Source organism: Alnus glutinosa, chromosome 3, assembly GCF_958979055.1.
Source record: "Alnus glutinosa chromosome 3, dhAlnGlut1.1, whole genome shotgun sequence".
Classification (NCBI taxonomy): domain Eukaryota; kingdom Viridiplantae; phylum Streptophyta; class Magnoliopsida; order Fagales; family Betulaceae; genus Alnus; species Alnus glutinosa.
Window position 1 is genome coordinate 861934 of NC_084888.1, and position 18057 is coordinate 879990.

An 18057-nucleotide genomic window follows, 5' to 3' on the forward strand; every position below is an offset into this window, starting at 1 on the left:
CTTCTTCTTCTTCTTCTTTTTTTTGCTTAAGTGTTTTAATCGTACAAATGAACGTGGTCACAATCCTCGCTGGGTTCAAATTGTCTCGTTGACTAATATTCTTGAATATTGTTTTTATTTTTATTTTTTTAAGATATATTCTTGAATATTGTTAAATCTTTGTATTTAGGGATTAATTTAACCCCACTTGGTATATTCCACCAAGATTTAGAGTCTTTGGCCCTATAATTTTACAAGTAGAAAACTGCATTTTTAAACAAAAATGCGAAAAATATATTGTTTGTGAGTGCATTTCTTTTTTTAAAAAAAAATAAATAAATTACTGTTTGAAAACGTAGAAAAATTTAGATTTTCAAATCGCAGGTTAGAAAGTGAATTAAAAAACTCACGATTTTAAAGGCTGAATGGTAACTTTATCAAACGTTTAATTACATTTTAGAAACCGCAAAACTCGGCCAACGACCTTTACTCTTGTTAAGCATATTTTCAACGCATTGGCTGAGCACATACCATCTTAATACTTTTGGGTGTCGTGGCAACATGTTTTGGCTACACTACTATTTGAATAAAATATGACTATTTTAATTCTCACATGCTTTAATGACACATGTCAATTTAATAGATTGAATTAATTAAAAAAATTTCCCCAACACAATTTAAAGGAAAAATGTCCTTTATTATATGCTACCACCGTGAAGCTAGCGTAACTATGATAGAGAAGGATTTAGAAAAGTAGTATGCATTGAAAAGTTTCTTTACAAGATAAAACTATTGGCAAGGTGCAGAAGTGCAGTGACCATACGATGATACTAAAACTTTCATTCTCCTTTATAAGGGACTAAGGGACCATGATGACAATGACCCATTGATTCAGGACAAAAGGGAAGTTGGCTCGAGTTAAGTTAAGGCACAATGCACTGCTAAAAGTTCGCTAGAAGTTGGCTCCAGTCAGGTCCAGACAAAATGCTCTGCTAAAAGTCCGCTCGAGCGGAGCAAATCCATCTGGTGCAGAATAATTTGAGTTCAATAACAATTCAGTTTTCATTATCAACATGTGTATTGAAAACACATCTTTTCAATTACTTTTATCGCTTTCACTACTTCACCCGTCAACTTCAACAACGAGCTCTAATCAAGCAAGTTAAACGAATTTACAGCCATATTACAAAAGTAAACCTCGAGGGAAATTTGAAGTGTAAGCCTATAAGATTGTACAAGTTACAGCGACCAGAGGGAAGCCTCAGGTGTTAATACTTGACAACCAATCCAATAACGCCCTGTTGGCGAGCTCTGGAACTTCGTCATGTGGACAGTGTCCGGCTTGCAAGTTCACGAGAGACGTTTTTGGATAAAACTCCTTGATTCGGTTAGCCTTGGCAGGACCGACCCATGGGTCCAAGTCACCCCACAGCAATAACAGTGGGCAAGAGAGTTCACTCAAGACACTGTCCAAAGTGTATTTGCTTTGATTAAACATGAATCTCGTCATTAACCTGTGGCCAAAAAATGATACGACAGCATTAATGAATGTGTGACATAGCGGAAGCGATAAGGAAAAGAAAAGAAGTACTGCAACTTCAATTCTAGAAACACCAAGAAACCGAAAATTTCAATAATACATTACTCAATATGTTATTATCAAAAGTTGATCTTCCGTTACATTTAGCACTCTTTTTATAATAGCAAATACAAAGCTTCAAAAGGAAAGAAACTAATTGCTAGAATTAATCTAAACATGGCAATTTCTCAACTACAGAAAGTTAATTAGCTTCTTTTGTGCTTAGCTTTTATGATTTCCTTGTTCTTGTTCTTCCTTTTCTTTTTTTCTTTTTTTCTTTTTTTCTTTTTTTCTTTTTTTCTTCTTCTTCTAGCTAGGTGTTTCTCTTTTAAACTTCTTGTGTATTCAGGTTGCATCTTTCACTTTTAATGATATTTTGAATACTTTTATATATATATATAGTCTAACTAAATCTCCTGAAGTTAGAAAACTAGGGGAAATAAAGAAAATGCTAACAAATAAACCAAAATCTACCCTAATCTAAGAAGGAATCTGCTCAAACGGCGCTGTTTGGACTGTCACGATCGCACTCCAGTTCGAATATTGGTGCGGCCGAACAATTCAGCCAAGATTCCCGAATATACCGTTCGAACGTGGGTGCGACCAGTCAAATCGGTCAGGACTCCTAAATGTGTCGTTACCACTCCCGTTCGATTGAGGGTGTGGTCGGGCCATTTTGACTTGTCCTGGGGAAGGGGGGGTCCCATCCTACATCAATGTGTGTGTGTTTGGGGGGGGGGGGGGGGAGGGGGGAGAAGAGAGAAATAAGAAAACTTTGTTTAGACCATGTTAAAGGCCAATTGAGTCTTCTTTTAATCTGCATTGCTCTATTACTGCCATCTAGACACATTCGGAAGCCAAACTAAAAGTTCTTATATGGGTGAAGGCACATATCTAAACAAGTACCTGTAATAAACTTCTCCAGCATTGGGATCTGCTGCTGGCCTTGTTATTGATTCCACGAGGTAGTCATCTACATTGGAGGCATTTATATACACCTGTGTCATCAAAATAATCTATTTAATAGTATGAAATGCACTAATCATATTTGCATCCCAAACCCTGCAATTGTTTATATAGCCCAAATTGACCTAATACACGTTAGATATGAGACTTAGCATACATCGACATAATGCTCTCACACTACACCCTTCAGGATAATCATGACCCAGCAATATGCTAACTAAATCTATGTTAAAGGTTAAAAAAGTAATTGACATGCTCATTCTGACAGAAATGATACTTAGGCTTCTCAAATACCCATAAGCTTTGAAATGAAAGACCTAGTTAAATTAGGTAGAAAGTGACATACACTCTTTAAGACAGATTTGATGCGAGCTGGCTGCTTTGCCTGCCAGAATAAAAATCCAAGAACTATACGCTGGAAAATTTCCTTCAGTGGCTTTATGATCAACTTCTGCAAGGGTGTTTCTTCAGTCTCCTTAGTTTTGCTATTTGCGTTTCCGAACTGTCCTGCAGAATTTAGTAGTGCCACTCCGACAACTTGTGCAGGCAACCCAGCTGCTGCAACCAAAGCAGTAAAGCCTCCAAGGCTGAAAAATTACCATGATTCACATATCATTTTCTATGACAACTTAAAGGAAAATAGACAAAGCCACACTCAAGATAGTTACAGATAATTACAACATAGAGATTGGACGTGTTTTGTTTCACCACGATTTCTTAGGAGGTGGGGACTCATGTCCATTGATGTACAACACATAATTGATTCAGCTTAAGAAAAGAAGAAAAGAAACAAATGCTATGCACTACAACTGTAAGCATAAACCAGAGATTGTATTTTAGGCTTACATCAGGCTTGAGCAAGGCATATTAGAAAGCCCACATTATATCAGACTTCATTCAAAAAGGCACAAGCCTTAATTACAAAGCCGTGCATAAGATGAGAGTGGGGCAATCCTGTAGTTCTTACTTGGCCATAAGTTTTCCGAAAATAGAGGAAAATCAATGAACCAGTCAAAAAGCTTCATATTTGGTGATACAACTACAGGGATCAGAGTTTATGATTCAACCAGAGACTATCAGTTGATTTTATTCCCAGTAGCAAATAAGCTGATACTCGTTTTCATGGACTGAAAATCAAAGTAAGAATACTGCACTGGACACAAAAATTCCAGTAGAATTGAGTATGCAAATTCATTCAGCTAAAGAAAAAATATTATGAGGGAAACTCAGAATGTGAAGTAGCCTCAAGAATACTCTATACAAAAAGGAAGTCCTTATTTGATGATCCCTACAGTATGACAAAATAATTGGAACCGGGCATTTCAAGTAGCAAAACGTTGTGATCCCCAAAACTCATAGGAGCAAGGTATCACAAAATTTCATCCCATATAAATGAAATGAAGAGGCAACAACTAGCCACAGATTATTGGTCACTACCTGTTTCCAACTAAAACTGCTGGCTCCTTCACTATCTCCTTCAAGAAGTCCGCTACTTGATCCCTCCATACCATGGCATCATACTCAATAATTGCTTTGTCACTCCACCCAAACCCCAACAAGTCTATGGCATAAACCTTGTATCTTTTGGCCAACTCAGGTATATTGTACCTGCACACATGGTTCATCATACATCAGGCTGATAAACTTGGTATCATAATCGACCAACTACATAAATCTAAAGTTATTGAGTCTGTTTGGCAACGCTTTTTGCCCAAGCTTTTTGCTTTCTACCAAAAAAGCATTAACAACTCAAAACATAAAATTCTCAGAACTAATTTCATTATATGTCAAATAAAAACACTTTTTCAAACAAAAAACAAAAAACACCCTATAAAAAGATTTTCGCAACGAACTCATTGTCTTTAGCCTTTAGCACAAAGGTATACGCAAACTCATCCATCATCAAGTGACATGAGAGAATCTACGACTCCAAATTCCCAATCAACCATATAAACATTAGTACTTAACAATGAAATGTGCAATTTACTTGCATCTTGATCTCATGTTACAGTACCATTATCCCCGTAGCTTCCGCTTAATTAACACAGACACAGATATGTTGGTGGTGAATAAGGTGAATCAATGGCATGACAAGACGGTGCAGAGTGTCATATAACTGACATAAGATTTGAGATGGAATATGAAAATGTGGGAGTCCAAAGAACAAACCTCCAGTGAAATGCGGAAGCACCAAACCCATGAATAAGAACGACTGGAAACCCTTCTCCTTGCACTACATAATGTATTCGGTGACCCCGCCAGGTCCAAAAATTGTACCCCTCTGGCTTGAACGGCAATCTCTCAACCCCTATGCAAGAATTGAACTTAACCCAAGTCCCATTTGCGTAAGCACACGTAAAATCCGCATAACAAAACAAGCGAAAAAGAAAACTGACCTTGAACAGGTTCTGTCACCAAGGACGAGCCCATAACCGAAACTCCGGAAGCTACAATTCCTCTGAAAGCGAAGCCCCTCCTGTTCATCTCACACTTGCTTCCTTCAAACACAGAGAGGTACCCAAATAAGTTCTTAGTTATTCATTTCAAAATCAAAAGGGACACAGGGAAGTTGTGGCTTACGGTGCGGATAAAATCTGTTGGGGAAGGGTTTGAAGAGCTGTGTTCTGAGGGAAGGGGATAGAGCACATGAAGAAGAAGAAGAAGTAGACATTGAAGCTTTTAAGAGTAATAACAAAGAAAAAGAAAACTCTGGAACTATTAACACTAAACAGAGAGATTTTTGTAAGAGCGGGCGGCAGATTCTTGGAGCTGTTGTGCTTTGAGTGTGAGAGCCCGCGGTTTCTGTGGCTGGTGAACGTTTGGGTGTTGTGGCCGACTCCCCTCCAAGCCAGTATGAGAGATTGCTTTTGCCTTTTGCATTTTGCCTCTGCCTGCTAAAATATTAAGATTTATAAGAGAAAAATGCTTCAACGCCATGAGCTATATATAATTCTTGGGATTTGATTCATACACAACACCATCACAACAACCCCTCACATGAGGGTGGCCCCAGTGTGTGGGGTCCACCCTCATGTGAGGGGTTGTTGTGTTGGTGTTGTAAATTTAACATTTTCCATAATTCTTTATCGAATCACTCACTAAATTTAATTTTTGTCAATTATTCCTTAATTTTTCAATTATTATCAAATAAATCTTTCCATTTATCTTTTGTTATTTTTAACAGTATTACCGAATCAGAATGCCCTTTAATAAAAAATTAATTAATTAATTAAAATTATAAATGTTAAATAAAAAAAAAAAAAAGGAAAAACAAAAACATGAGAGGTGGGGTGACACATCTAAGGATGCCTGCGCAAACCAACCGCACCTCTTAAGTTTGATTGGTTATAACGTGACAAACTCGTTATTAGAAATTTAACGAAAGTTAGATAAAATAATTTATTTGATAAATAAAAAATCTTTAGGAAATAAATTGAAAAAATTTTAAATCTCAAAGAATGATTTGATAAAAAAAAAATCATATCTCATGGTCCTCTAAAGCATTTTTTCCAAATTTTAAATAGGAAAAACTCTACGTACCAACTATTAAGCATTTTTCAATATCTTCTGTAAATATTAAAAATTTGCAATGTGGGGTTTAAGGTCATTTCCAATTAGTCATCCATTAAGATTTTATGTTGCCTAATGGAGGTAGTAAAAATGACCAAAATAGTTATTTTATAAAATAAAAAATTCAAAAAAGAAAAGTGAAAAAAAAAAAAAAAAAAAAAAAAACACTCACGACTATGGGTTTGGTGTGACCCACGGCATGGTCATAGGTCGTTTATTATTATTATTATTCTACTTTTTTGTTTTGTTGTATTTTTATAAATTTTTGGCAGTATGACAGACATTTTACATGTTATGAAAATTTTAACAAAATAAGTGAAGTTTTTTCCATTAAATACGTTTGTTTTTTCTTTATTTTTTTCATTGAACGATGTCGTTTGAGTGTTATTATGAGATTGCAATAACAGTATGTGGTTTAATAGAAAGAAACGTACTGCAACTTCTTTATAAATTTAATAGGAATTTGATTCCTACACTACACCATCACAATAATTTTTTTATCTCATCCTCATGTGAGGGGTTATTGTGTTAATGTTTCACTGAAGCCCGTCCTCATGTAAATGATTATTGTGTTAGTATTGTAAATTTAACATTTTTAAATTTAGTAACAATTTATGTTTTATAGAAAAATGACGATCGATATTTTGATCGACAAAAAAACGTAATAATTTTCATGTGATAAAAATCTATATTTTTAGTGGCTCGTGTGTTCACTGGCTAAAGGAATTTATGCTAACAACGCTTTGAACGGTCTGTCGTTGATGGCATAGTGAAAAGGGTCCGATCAGAACGGTTGTCCCTCTTCCCTTTTGTTTCTCTCGCCAGTCGCCACTGCCCTCTTCTTCGTTCTCACCCGTTCCTTCAAAATGCAAACCCCTTTTCTTCCTCAAATCGATCAGCTTTGCGCATTTTGTCTCCCTCCGAAACGACGACGTTCTCGGTCAGATGCTTATAAACCCTAAATTGCTGCTAATGGGGAATGGGACACCGTCCGTACATTCGTGTATGGTCCCTCGTCTAACCCCAAAACAGTGAATTAGGCTAGGGGTGTTTGGTTTCGGTTATATCAAGGTTAGTTGTATTCATAGATAACACCAACAACTGACCATCCCACACGCGTATTGCAAATGTTCAGCGTTGCGTGTTCGGCCATGGAAGCTCCGGCGAGGTTCCGGTTCCTCTGCGGTCACTCCATTCGCACCCGACAAGTCTTCGCCAAAACGGAACCGTTGCCTTCGCTCATAACCGCTAACCGAGACGACGCCGTAACAAGAACCCGGTTCTCTCTCTCACGCGCTCACGCCCGCTCTTCATTCTCGGCGGTCCCTTCGAATCCCAATCCCTTCTCGTCTCTCTCTTTTTCCAGGCCCAGTCACCCACCGATTCCGACCAATCATTTTAGCCAATTCCTGTCCGGCTCGAACGACAGCGGTTCCGTGTGGAGCCGGGCTTCGGAGAGTTCTGCTTCGAGCAATGAGGGGGTTCTGGGCGGAAAAGAGCGGGTTGTGGCGGTGGTGGTGTTGGGGTGGCTCGGGGCCAAGACGAGGCACCTGAAGAGGTACGTGGAGTCGTACAACGCGAGGGGGCTCCACACGGTGACTTTTGTGGTCGACGTGAGAGAGCTGTTGTGGTTCGATTTGGGCCGAAGACTCGAGCAGCGGATCTCGGCGTTGGCCGACGAGCTCGTCTCGTGGGTGTCTGAGGGGGAAGAGGACGGCAGAGAGCGGTGCTTGGTTTTTCACACTTTTAGCAATACGGGTTGGTTTGTGTAGGTTCATTAGTTAAAACTCCTTCATGATGATCATCATACCTTTTTCTTCCTTTTTGTTACGGCTTGTTTTAGCGAATTCAATTGCTGTTTGATTTTTGCAGCTATGGTGCCCTTCTTGATACTTTCCAGGGTAGAAAGGACCTGATGGAGAAGATCAAAGGATGCATTGTTGATTCGGGAGGAGGGGACCCGTTTAATCCTCAGGTTCTTTTGTTTGTTTCTTTTTTTGCAGTCTTCCATTAAAGTGAAAACATGTTTAGGAGATTTTAGCCTGATTTGTTTGATTTCGTTAATGCACATTTTGCTATGGGTGATTTAGTTGGTTTTGATTGATTGACTGAGGATCTTTAGGCTTGTTTTGTAGCATTGGTTACGTAGCTCTAAGATGAAAGATGTGTGTCTGTTTGTATGATGTTGAACAAACGTATAACCGACATTACTGGACTTCAACGGCAGGTGAGTAAAGTGTTACTTTCTGCGACACTAATGGTTTGGTTTGAAAGCAGCTTTGGATGAGCCCAGTTTTTCTTTAGGAGATGATGAAATCTGTTTCTACAGACCACATTGCAACTCTTGTGTATGATTTTAAATTCCTAACAACCATTTTTTATTTTGAAAACTTTAAAAGCTTAGCATCAATATCACCTTTAATGTGAGCGGGGATGGAATCTTCTATTCCAGGACCAGTAGCATGAATTTTCATGCAAGAATCCAAGAGTGGGGCGGCCGATGCACATGTATGTCTCCTATGATGTCCAAATATGTGTTAGGATCTACTCTCTTCTTAAAAACCCATAAAATATGTTCTCACTCGGGTACTAGACTGCTTGTGTTGTTTAAGTTGTTTGACCACATTTTCCTACTTTAAGTGAAGATAAGATTTATGGACTGTCTTAGGTTATTCTGATAATGGATTCCCAGCTTTTAAATCCCTGCATTTTGATAAGCATTTTACCCGAGGATGTTGGTAGCATTCCATTTTGATTAACTGTAAGGATATTAGACGATAACTTGTCTTAACCGTGACAGGTGTGGGCAGCTGGATTTTCTGCTGCTCTACTGAAGAAACGCAGCTCTACGGCATACCCTGAAGCTGAAGCTGGAGAATTGAATGGATCCAAAAGTGAAGTGAGCATGTCAACGATGAAAGAAGATGAACCTCCAATAATTGAAACTGTGCTTCTATCAGCTTTGGAGAAGTTTTTCTCATTTTTATTGAAGTTGCCAGACGTGGAACTGTAAGTATTTTGCTTATGTTTCAGCTTTGCTACCATACTCTTACTATTTGACACATATCTACTTGTTCCTTGATGCTAAGTAATTAGCTGCTCTAGAAAATGGTTGGAATTTGATAGCACTTAATTTTTGTCTGGCAGGAAGTTAACAAAGTTCTTTTCTAACCTCTCAAAAAGCCAGCCTAACTGCCCTCAGCTTTACCTCTATAGTACAGCTGACAAAGTCATTCCTTTTCAGTCTGTAGAGTTGTTTATTGATGAACAGAGGAAGATGGGGAGAAAGGTAAGGTCCTTCAACTTCAAAACTTCCCCTCATGTTGACCATTACAGGACTTTCCCCAACATATATTCGTCGGAGCTGCATAATTTCCTGAACGAGTGTTTTGCTATGGTTAAGCAGTTGTGAATCCTGCAAATGCAGGCTATCCGCATCCCTTTGTCATTTGCCTCTTTTGACTGTTGTTTGTGGTATTTGAAAGGCATTGGAGCAATATCATCAGGGGCTCTATCTGTTTTATATTATCCATGTGATTATGGTTTATAATCTTTTGGGATTCATGACTGCTAATGGTTGTTGCGAATGGAATGCTGCAAGTGCCAAACGTTGCTCATGTTGTTGATGTTTTACCCCCCACATACTAGTGATCATTGATTAATCCTTGTGAGGTGCGTTTGTACAATGATTTCATAGATTAAAGGTGCGATTTGAAACCAAATCACATAAAATGTATCATTTGAAACTGCGTTTTTAAAAAATTGAGGTTTAAAAATGTAAAAAAATCTGCATTTTGAAGTTTCAGGCAATGAGATGTTTTTGAAAGTACATGATTTTGAAGGCTAAACTATAATTTTATCAAACGCTTAACTTATTTTTAAAAATCATACTCTCAAATCGCATGTTTTAAGAATTTTCAATGCCAAAATTTCTCATTTCAATATTTGGATTCTCCTTACTGATATTGAAGGAGTGATTTTAAACTTGAAAGCAATTAACCAAGTTTAAACATGACCCCAGAACTCATAGGTTTTAATCTCAAAATTAAATAATAATAATAATAATAATTCCTAAATAAAAGAACTATAAGTTAGAGTGAGTTAACTCCATACAAAATTTCCAGAATTCTACCGTTGTAAGCTAATTCTTTATTAACCTTTTGCTCACATTATAAGCTAAATTTAAAAGAACTCGAGAATGGTCATAGAACCTATGTCCCATAATAAGTGTGAGATACAACCTGAAAGTCTTAAATGTTGATTTGAAACTACCAAGTACCAAAGCCACAAAATTGTCCCACCTAATTCGGGCAGTCCCACACTGATGGGTAGGTACGACCAAACCTCGAATTGCTGAGACGAGTGTCCTACACCTATCCTTTATATGGAGCTCTCGGAATTGGGGCAACTCGATCAACAAATTGCAGTTAAAAAATTCCCATCCGGCTTGTTAAATGTTATCTATTTTGGCTAGTCGGAGTGTGAAAATGAAAGTAAAATGAGTTGCACCTGACTTAAAATTTTAGAGAAACATTGGTGAGTTGTCAAACTAGAAATTTTAGTCTTAACATATTTAAATGGAGTAATAAAAATGAATAATTAAAATATAGAGCTGGATGAAACTGTTTCAAAAAAGTGGGTGACTAAAATAGAAAAAATAATAATTCCTTTTTAGCTAAAATGCAGACCAAGTTTAGGTTTGTGATTTCAAAAAATGTGATTTAAAAAAGTGATTTTTAAAAACTCAGTTAAGCGTTTGGTAAAATCGTAGTTTGGCCTTTAAAATCGCAGATTAGCCTTTAAAATTTTGCATTTTCAAAAAAGCATCTCCTTGACTGCGATTTGAAAATGCATTTTCAAATAGCAATTTTTTAAAAACACAATTCCTAAACGATTCATTTTCTGCAATTTGATTTAAGATCGTATTTTTTATTTATGAAATCACAATTTCAAACCCATCCTTATCCTTAGTCGAATATAAATGTTATCATTTTTTTTTAATAAATATTTACAAATTCATTAAAAATTAAAAAACCCAAGGGTCAACCCAATTACTGAGAAAGTATTTAAATGTAAACGCGCTAAATCGTGTATCCCAAAATTGATCAAAATGTCCAGGTTCATTGAACTTCTCATTCTCCGCCGCACCTAATAGGCTAATACAATCCCAAATGGGCCAGATCCTTAAATAAATCCAACAGTTATGTATAGGAAGTGGTTGGTTTCCATTTGCGGACCCAAAGCCTCCAACGACAACACACCTAACTAAGTGCAAAACAGAGTTCCATAACGATGTCGTTTCCGGAGGATCCGGTGGTAAAGTCCGAGATTTCTCCGCCGAATTCATACGGCGCTGTGGTCCTCGGCGGTACCTTTGACCGTTTACACAACGGCCACCGCCGCTTTCTCAAGGTCCCAGTCTCTCTGTGTTTATTGTTGATTAATTTGTTAAAATTGGTGTTATTGTTGTTATTATGATGGGATTTGATGAGGTTGATTAGGGTGAGAATGGTGAATTAGGCAGCGGTAGAGCTGGCAAGGGATCGAATAGTAGTTGGAGTTTGTGACGGACCGATGTTGACTAACAAGCAGGTAATCTTTTTGTTTTGCTAAACCCTTTTACTAGAACTCTGGCGGTAATATGATTGTACAAGGGCTTGTGTTGTGTTTTCTGGAATGCCCATTTGGTTATGCTGACTTAGCAGCATATCTACTTGGTTTCTATAGCCGTTTGAAATCTGGGTTCATGTTGCATTTAGAAGTTAGTATAGAATTCATAAATGGTGGAGCCACCATTTATGTGAGAGGGAGGAATATTGCTTCTGGAGCATTGAATAATTCTTTGAAGATCTAAAGGGTACTCGTGACCATGCAATTTCATCTATTAGCAGCTATTGCATGGCTGGGATTTTAGTTGGTTGTGAATCGTTAAGATCCAACTAGCTTTGCTATGTCTAAACTTTTGTTTCTAGGAGCCTTTTATATATATATATATATATATATATATATATATATATATATATATATATATATATATATATATATATATATATATATATATATATATATATATCTTTTTTTGGAGGAATAGTCGTTCGTGATATTTAATTTCTTTGATTTGATTTGTGGTATAAATTTTCTGTTAGTAATCCTCATTCAGTTTCAAGTTTTGACAAAGTTTATGTCTTATTGGGATTCAAATCCATACTTGGTAATTAGCTGCCTATATAGGCATTAGCCCACAACTCAAAGGACGAACAAAAGCTGTTGTTCTTTCTATGGTCATTGTGAAAAAATAAGATATTAGGTCCATGTTACATTGTCTTTCTTCTTTCTTTCCTTCTAGGATTCAAATTGTAAAAAGATTGAAATTGTTAGGTTGCATGTGTCTTGTGGAGTCATGCCCCACGAGATAACATTGGTCTATTTTGTGGCGGAGTGCATTTAATTTTTAAGAAGCACACCGGCAGTTTTTGCTTGTTTAAAATCGACTTTATAATGATTTATGCAATAATTGTAAAGTCCTCTTGTCTTTGGTAGATTTTTTATTGATGGTACCAGAACACGCTGCATCAAGCCCTACTTCAATATTAGTATACAGTCTCATTTATGGCCTTCTTCCTCGTCTCATTCATGGACTTTGTTGACGCCAACCTTATGCTCCTTTTTCTTTCTGAAATTTCCCCTATACATAAAGACAGTATGATTTAATTACTTTTTCCATCTTTTGCAGTTCTCAGATATAATACAGCCCATTGAGGAAAGGATCCATAATGTTGAAAATTACATCAAGGTATATGGTAGAAGATTTACATTCTGTATGGGTTATTAGGCATGTTTATGTATTGTAGCTGGGATGGTGGGATTGAGTAGGTTTATGTTTCCCTTATATGTTACCATCTTGCCATGATGGCTTACTGCTACACGTCTGAAAGTGGGATGTCTGTATTTACAAAATAAAGGGTTTAAAGGGAAAGAAGGTACTTGTATTTTATTCTGGTGGAAGGCAATTGAACTGAAAGTTGCCGTGCAAAAGGAGTAGGTGGCAAAACAGAGGGACCATTGATCCCGCAACCTCAATTGCAATGCATCATAAAATTTTCCATAAGTTTTTAACAGCATAATTGTATGCAGGCTTTTCTTTTATAATGATAATTTTCAGTTTCGGTTTTCATGCATATATATGCGCAGTCTATCAAGCCAGAGCTGGTAGTGCAAGTTGAACCTATCACAGACCCCTATGGCCCTTCAATTGTAGATGAAAATTTGGAGGCAATTGTTGTCAGGTTTGTTATTGATGAATATGTTATTGCATCTTACTAGTTCTAAAATAAGGTCATAGAGTGATATTTGATTTAAATGTTTTACTAGCAGATAATTCTTGATTAACTCGATTTTGGTTTTCTGGCAGCAAGGAGACATTACCAGGTGGACTGTCAGTTAATAAGAAAAGAGCGGACAGAGGTTTTTCACAACTAAAGGTTTGAGTTTCCAGTTCCAGTGTTGATCCATGTAGAAATTTCTGAAAGTGTTTCTTTTTGTTTACTTGGAAACTTTTGTCCAAAAAATAGGCCATAATATCAAGGATCTGTTGCAGATTGAAGTTGTAGATCTGGTTTCTGAAGAATCTAGTGGAGAGAAACTAAGTTCGACAACATTAAGGAAGCTTGAGGCTGAGAAGGCCAAGAAACAACAGGTGGAGTGAATAGAGACCTGAAGAATCTGCTTGAGAGTGGTTGAGTTCAATAATATAGAGGAAGCTTGGGGCTGAGCCAGAGAGCAACAGCTAACCAGTGTTTCTGTGTCGGAGTTTTCACAGGATAATAGTACAAGTGACAATGTTGTTATATGATCTCCATATTTTGTTGGTAGAAAAGTCAATGATCTACTACATTGAACAAGATCATCCAAAATACATTCGAAGTATAACAGAGATATTTCCAAAATTTGCAAACCAAATTTTGGAGAAGCTCTTGCAGCCCTACTTACTGTTCACATAGCAGTCTTTTTTAACCTAAAAAACTTCATCTTGAAGGGTGATTCTTTAACTGTGAAATTAGCTCTCAACGATATGGATTGAAAGATTACCCCGATCATTTAAGAAATTCTCAATTTCATTCCTGTCTTTTCATCTTAAAAAGTAAGAAGAGTCTTACTTTTTTGCCCTTATAATGTGGCAAAATGAGTAGACTCTCTATCTTGTTCTGGAAGCATTCTATCTTAACAGTGGAAATCATCGTCCTCCTTAGCTTTTTTTTTCTTTTTTTTTTTTTTTTTTTTTCTTTTTTTTTTTTTTTTTTCTTTTTTTTTTTTTTGTCTGTATGTCATAAGCTTAACTAATAATGGTGTGTTGGAGATAGCGATTTTATAAACAAAAAATGCAATTTTAAACTATATCGTAAAAAATGAATTATTTGAGAATTGTATTTTTAAAAAATTATGATTTGAAAATACAAAAAATTATTTTTTCAAATCGAAGGTAATAGGATGTTTTTTTGAAACGCAAAATTTTAAAAGTTAATATGAGATTTTAAAGGCCAAATAACGATTTTGCCAAACGCTTAACTACATTTTTGAAAAACTATTATTAAAATCGCAAACTCAAACAGACTTTAAATATGCTCAGAATATATGTATATATATATAAAGGTTAAATACCTTTTTGCCCTTTGTGGTTTAAAACTTTTATTTTTTGTCCTCCTAGTTTTCGTTTCTTTTCCGTAGGTAGTACCTCCATCCATTTTTCCGTCCAAAACTGACGGATTTTCACATCAGCGACATGTGACACCATTAAAATTGCGACACATGGCTGTCATTTTCATTTTCATTTTCTTTTTCTTTTTTTAAATTTTATTTTGAGGCTTTAAAAAAATAAAAATAAAAATGTCTTGGCCCTTGGGGTGGCCGAACCACCCTAAACCCCCGAGGGCCATGGGGTGATTTAGCCACCCCCAAAAATGGCCTTGGGAGTGGCTAAGCCACCCCTTGCTAAAATAGGGTTGGTCGACCACCCTTATGTGGCCCAAAAAGGTGACTGAGCCACCCCTACAATTTTTTTTCTTTTAAAAAAAATATGGCAGCCACTTGTCGCAATTTTAATGGTGTCACGTGTCGTTGACATAGAAATCCGTTAGTTTTGGACGGAAAAATGGACAAAAGTACTATCTCCATCTATTTTCATATCACAAATATCACCTATAAAAAAAAATAAAATTTGAAAGAACAAAAAATAAAAGTTATGAACCACATGGCGTAAGGTATTTAACCCTAAAAATAAAAAATAAAAAATTGACGCGCTGTCGTAAGAGCGAGCCCGGCTAATTTGGGTGAATAACAACCCCCGCCTCTAAAATAACGGCTATTTCAAAACCTCAACGAAAGTTTGAAATTCAAACACATGTATATAGAACTGTAACGAAACCGAACGATCACAACCCCCAATTGAACAGTTTCTTCTCCTACTGAAGAGAGAGAGAGAGAAGGAAGGAAGATCTTCGGAATTTGACAACCTTTTCACAGAGCAGGGATATCGATTTCTCCAAGGTCTTACGGAATCCCACTTTAAGTTTCTTTCTTTTTTCTTGGTTTTCATAGGCTTGAGAAGTTTTCAAATTGCAAGGACTCTTTAATCCCATATGCTTAACGGGTAATGTTGGGGGGTTTTTCATTTTCATGTTGCAAACCAATTCTTGAACTCGCAGATTTCCATGGTTTCTTTAGGCTTTGACATTCGTTTTTTCTTTTTTGGTTTGGGTACTGTTGTGATGGGTTTTTCCTTTTATCTTATTTCCCCTACTCATTGCTTACTTCATGGTTTTCTTTAGTAATCAGAACATTGAAATTACCAAAGATTTGAGGAAGCCATGCATACACTAGTACTAGTTTCTTTTTTATTGTTGCATCTGTTTCCCTTTCTTGAGTGCATGTCTCAAACTTCATGTACGTTATCTGTTTGATTCAGTTCTCTTGGAGCAGTAATTTAGAGGGAATCAGTGAATCTTGGAAGTCGATCCAAATTTTGAATCTTTCAAGAGTACACTTCCTGAATTTCTCTTCTAAAATCCGTTGGGTTTCTATACTTCTTGGTTCGTCTCTAAATGGATTTTCTTGATATTTTGGCAGGTGGGTTTTGCAAATTCTTGCAAAGATGAATGATCTTATGACAAAATCGTTCTTAAGTTATGTGGAACTGAAGAGACAGGCCCAGAAGGACCTTGAAGACAATCGTGAAGACTCTGACGAACCGAACCTCTCTCAGTTCTTTCAGGAAGTTGATGCAATCAAGGCCGAAATGGAAGAGATCACCAATCTCTTGTTTGATATTCAACACCTGAATGAAGAGACAAAGTCTACCCACAGCGCTAAAGTTCTTCGCGGGCTAAGAGACAGAATGGATGCAGACATGGTTGCAGTTCTCCGAAAAGCCAAGACTGTCCAGGCAAGGCTAGAAGCGCTTGATCGATCCAACGTGAGCAATCGCAAAATCTCAGAAGCATACAAAGAGGGAACTCCTGTTGATAGGACAAGGATGTCGGTCACGAGTGGTTTGAGAGTCAAGCTCAGGGAAATGATGAATGATTTCCAGTCCCTGAGAGAAAAGATTCTGTCAGATCACAAGGAGGATCTCAAGAGGAGGTACTACACTGCAACCGGTGAAGTACCAAGCGAGGAGGTGATTGAAAAGATGGTTTCAGGGGCTGTGAAAGTTCAGTTATTTGAAGGGAAAACAGAGGTGGATTTGAGGAGTAAAGAGAGGCACGAGGCCGTGGTGGATATTCGCAGGAGCTTGAATAAGCTTCATCAGGTCTTCCTTGACATGGCTGTTCTGGTTGAGACGCAAGGGGAAAAGGTTGATGACATTGAAGAGAATTTGGCCGGTGCCGGTAACTTTATCAGTGGGGGAACTAACAGTCTTTACTACGCCAGTCAAATGAAGAAGAACAAGAAATGGGCTCACTGGGTTTGCGCTGTAGTGCTGATTATACTGTTGGTGTGCATCATTTCTACGTTGGCTTCTTGATGGAACAAGGCAGAAAATCATCTGGGGACTGTCAAGTGCCTTTTTGTTGCTATGTAAATTCGTCTCTAATTGAGCTTTTCTGAGCTCATGGAGGTTTTTTTTTTTTTTTTTTTCCTCTTTTTTTCTGCTTTAATGGCTATTTTGGCTTTAGGTAGAATGATTCCTGTCTGGCTATTTTGGCTTTAGTTGATGGTAAATAAATGTTCATGAAAATTAAATTTGCTTGAGTTGATTACTTGGACAATTTTCTAAGAGAGAATAGTCTTCCTCCTCTTCTTGTCTGTTTTTATCTGCTGCTTCTTTCTCTTACCATATTTGAGGGGTGAATTGTAGTCACTTACTGAAATATTGGAGTACTAGGTTTAAATGTCTTGTTTACAATTTAATCAAGTGGATATTATTATAGACAGATATTTGTGAAAGTATTATAAAAGAAAAATATCAAAGGCAATTTAATCAGGTGGATGTAGAATTGTTGGAGGACTATTTGATAATTTATATAACATATTAAAGAATATGGATGCCCTAATTAACCTGTGAAAATTATTATAGACAGATATTTGTGAAAGTGTTATAAAAAAAAAATATTAAAGATAATTTTATCAGGTGGATATAGAATTGTTGGAGGGCTATTTGATAATTTATAGAACATATTAAAGAATACAGATGCCCTGGTTAACCGTACCTGTGAAAATTATTATAGACAGATATTTGTGAAAGTATTATAAAAGAAAAATATACTTTAGCGTGACCATTGTGGGATCGGAGTGTGACAGTTTGGCTCTTTTAGCAAACTCTTTTCTTTTTGGTCAAGGGACCAACAAAAATTCGACTTGATTGCTAGAAATTAGAAAAGGATATTCCTGTCAATATCAAGAACCTTATCTTGGTAAGAAAAAAATAAAAAGGACCTTATCCTAAATCCTAATGAAGTCATAGCCAT

The 18057-nt window shown here is 36.7% G+C and overlaps 3 protein-coding genes across 3 annotated transcripts; 2 read left to right on the forward strand and 1 right to left on the reverse strand.

The window, feature by feature from the left end:
- Positions 1–1016: 1016 nt before the first annotated feature.
- LOC133864124 (pheophytinase, chloroplastic) lies at positions 1017–5404 on the reverse strand. The gene is made up of 7 exons (XM_062300350.1): positions 5105–5404; positions 4921–5022; positions 4694–4832; positions 3962–4132; positions 2871–3111; positions 2465–2556; positions 1017–1493 (listed from the first exon to the last, which is right to left on the reverse strand). Exons 1-7 carry the CDS (start codon positions 5193–5195, stop codon positions 1241–1243), a joined length of 1089 nt encoding a protein of 362 aa, XP_062156334.1. The 5' UTR covers positions 5196–5404; the 3' UTR covers positions 1017–1240.
- Positions 5405–6844: 1440 nt separating this feature from the next.
- LOC133864980 (uncharacterized) lies at positions 6845–9644 on the forward strand. Its single transcript, XM_062301439.1, has 4 exons — positions 6845–7862; positions 7967–8069; positions 8895–9103; positions 9242–9644. Exons 1-4 carry the CDS (start codon positions 7222–7224, stop codon positions 9504–9506), a joined length of 1218 nt encoding a protein of 405 aa, XP_062157423.1. The 5' UTR covers positions 6845–7221; the 3' UTR covers positions 9507–9644.
- Positions 9645–11275: 1631 nt separating this feature from the next.
- Positions 11276–17129, forward strand: LOC133862562 (syntaxin-112-like). The gene is made up of 7 exons (XM_062298394.1): positions 11276–11506; positions 11615–11686; positions 12828–12887; positions 13286–13380; positions 13506–13575; positions 13692–13795; positions 16217–17129. The coding sequence occupies exons 1-7, from the start codon at positions 11387–11389 to the stop codon at positions 17112–17114; spliced, it is 1419 nt and encodes a 472-aa protein (XP_062154378.1). The 5' UTR covers positions 11276–11386; the 3' UTR covers positions 17115–17129.
- The last annotated feature ends 928 nt before the right edge of the window (positions 17130–18057 follow it).

Excerpts from the sequence above, each read along its gene's own strand:
- LOC133864124 (XM_062300350.1), bottom strand. The coding sequence starts at position 5,195 with ATGTCTACTTCTTCTTCTTCTTCATGTGCTCTATCCCCTTCCCTCAGA. Across the intron at positions 4,133-4,693 it reads GCTTCCGCATTTCACTGGAG|GTACAATATACCTGAGTTGG; the intron begins GTTTGTTCTTTG and ends CCATGTGTGCAG. Across the intron at positions 3,112-3,961 it reads GCAGTTTTAGTTGGAAACAG|CCTTGGAGGCTTTACTGCTT; the intron begins GTAGTGACCAAT and ends GTAATTTTTCAG.
- LOC133864980 (XM_062301439.1), top strand. The coding sequence starts at position 7,222 with ATGTTCAGCGTTGCGTGTTCGGCCATGGAAGCTCCGGCGAGGTTCCGG. Across the intron at positions 7,863-7,966 it reads AGCAATACGGGTTGGTTTGT|CTATGGTGCCCTTCTTGATA; the intron begins GTAGGTTCATTA and ends TGATTTTTGCAG. Across the intron at positions 9,104-9,241 it reads AAGTTGCCAGACGTGGAACT|GAAGTTAACAAAGTTCTTTT; the intron begins GTAAGTATTTTG and ends TTTGTCTGGCAG.
- LOC133862562 (XM_062298394.1), top strand. The coding sequence starts at position 11,387 with ATGTCGTTTCCGGAGGATCCGGTGGTAAAGTCCGAGATTTCTCCGCCG. Across the intron at positions 13,381-13,505 it reads TTGGAGGCAATTGTTGTCAG|CAAGGAGACATTACCAGGTG; the intron begins GTTTGTTATTGA and ends GTTTTCTGGCAG. Across the intron at positions 13,796-16,216 it reads GCCAAGAAACAACAGGTGGA|GTGGGTTTTGCAAATTCTTG; the intron begins GTGAATAGAGAC and ends ATATTTTGGCAG.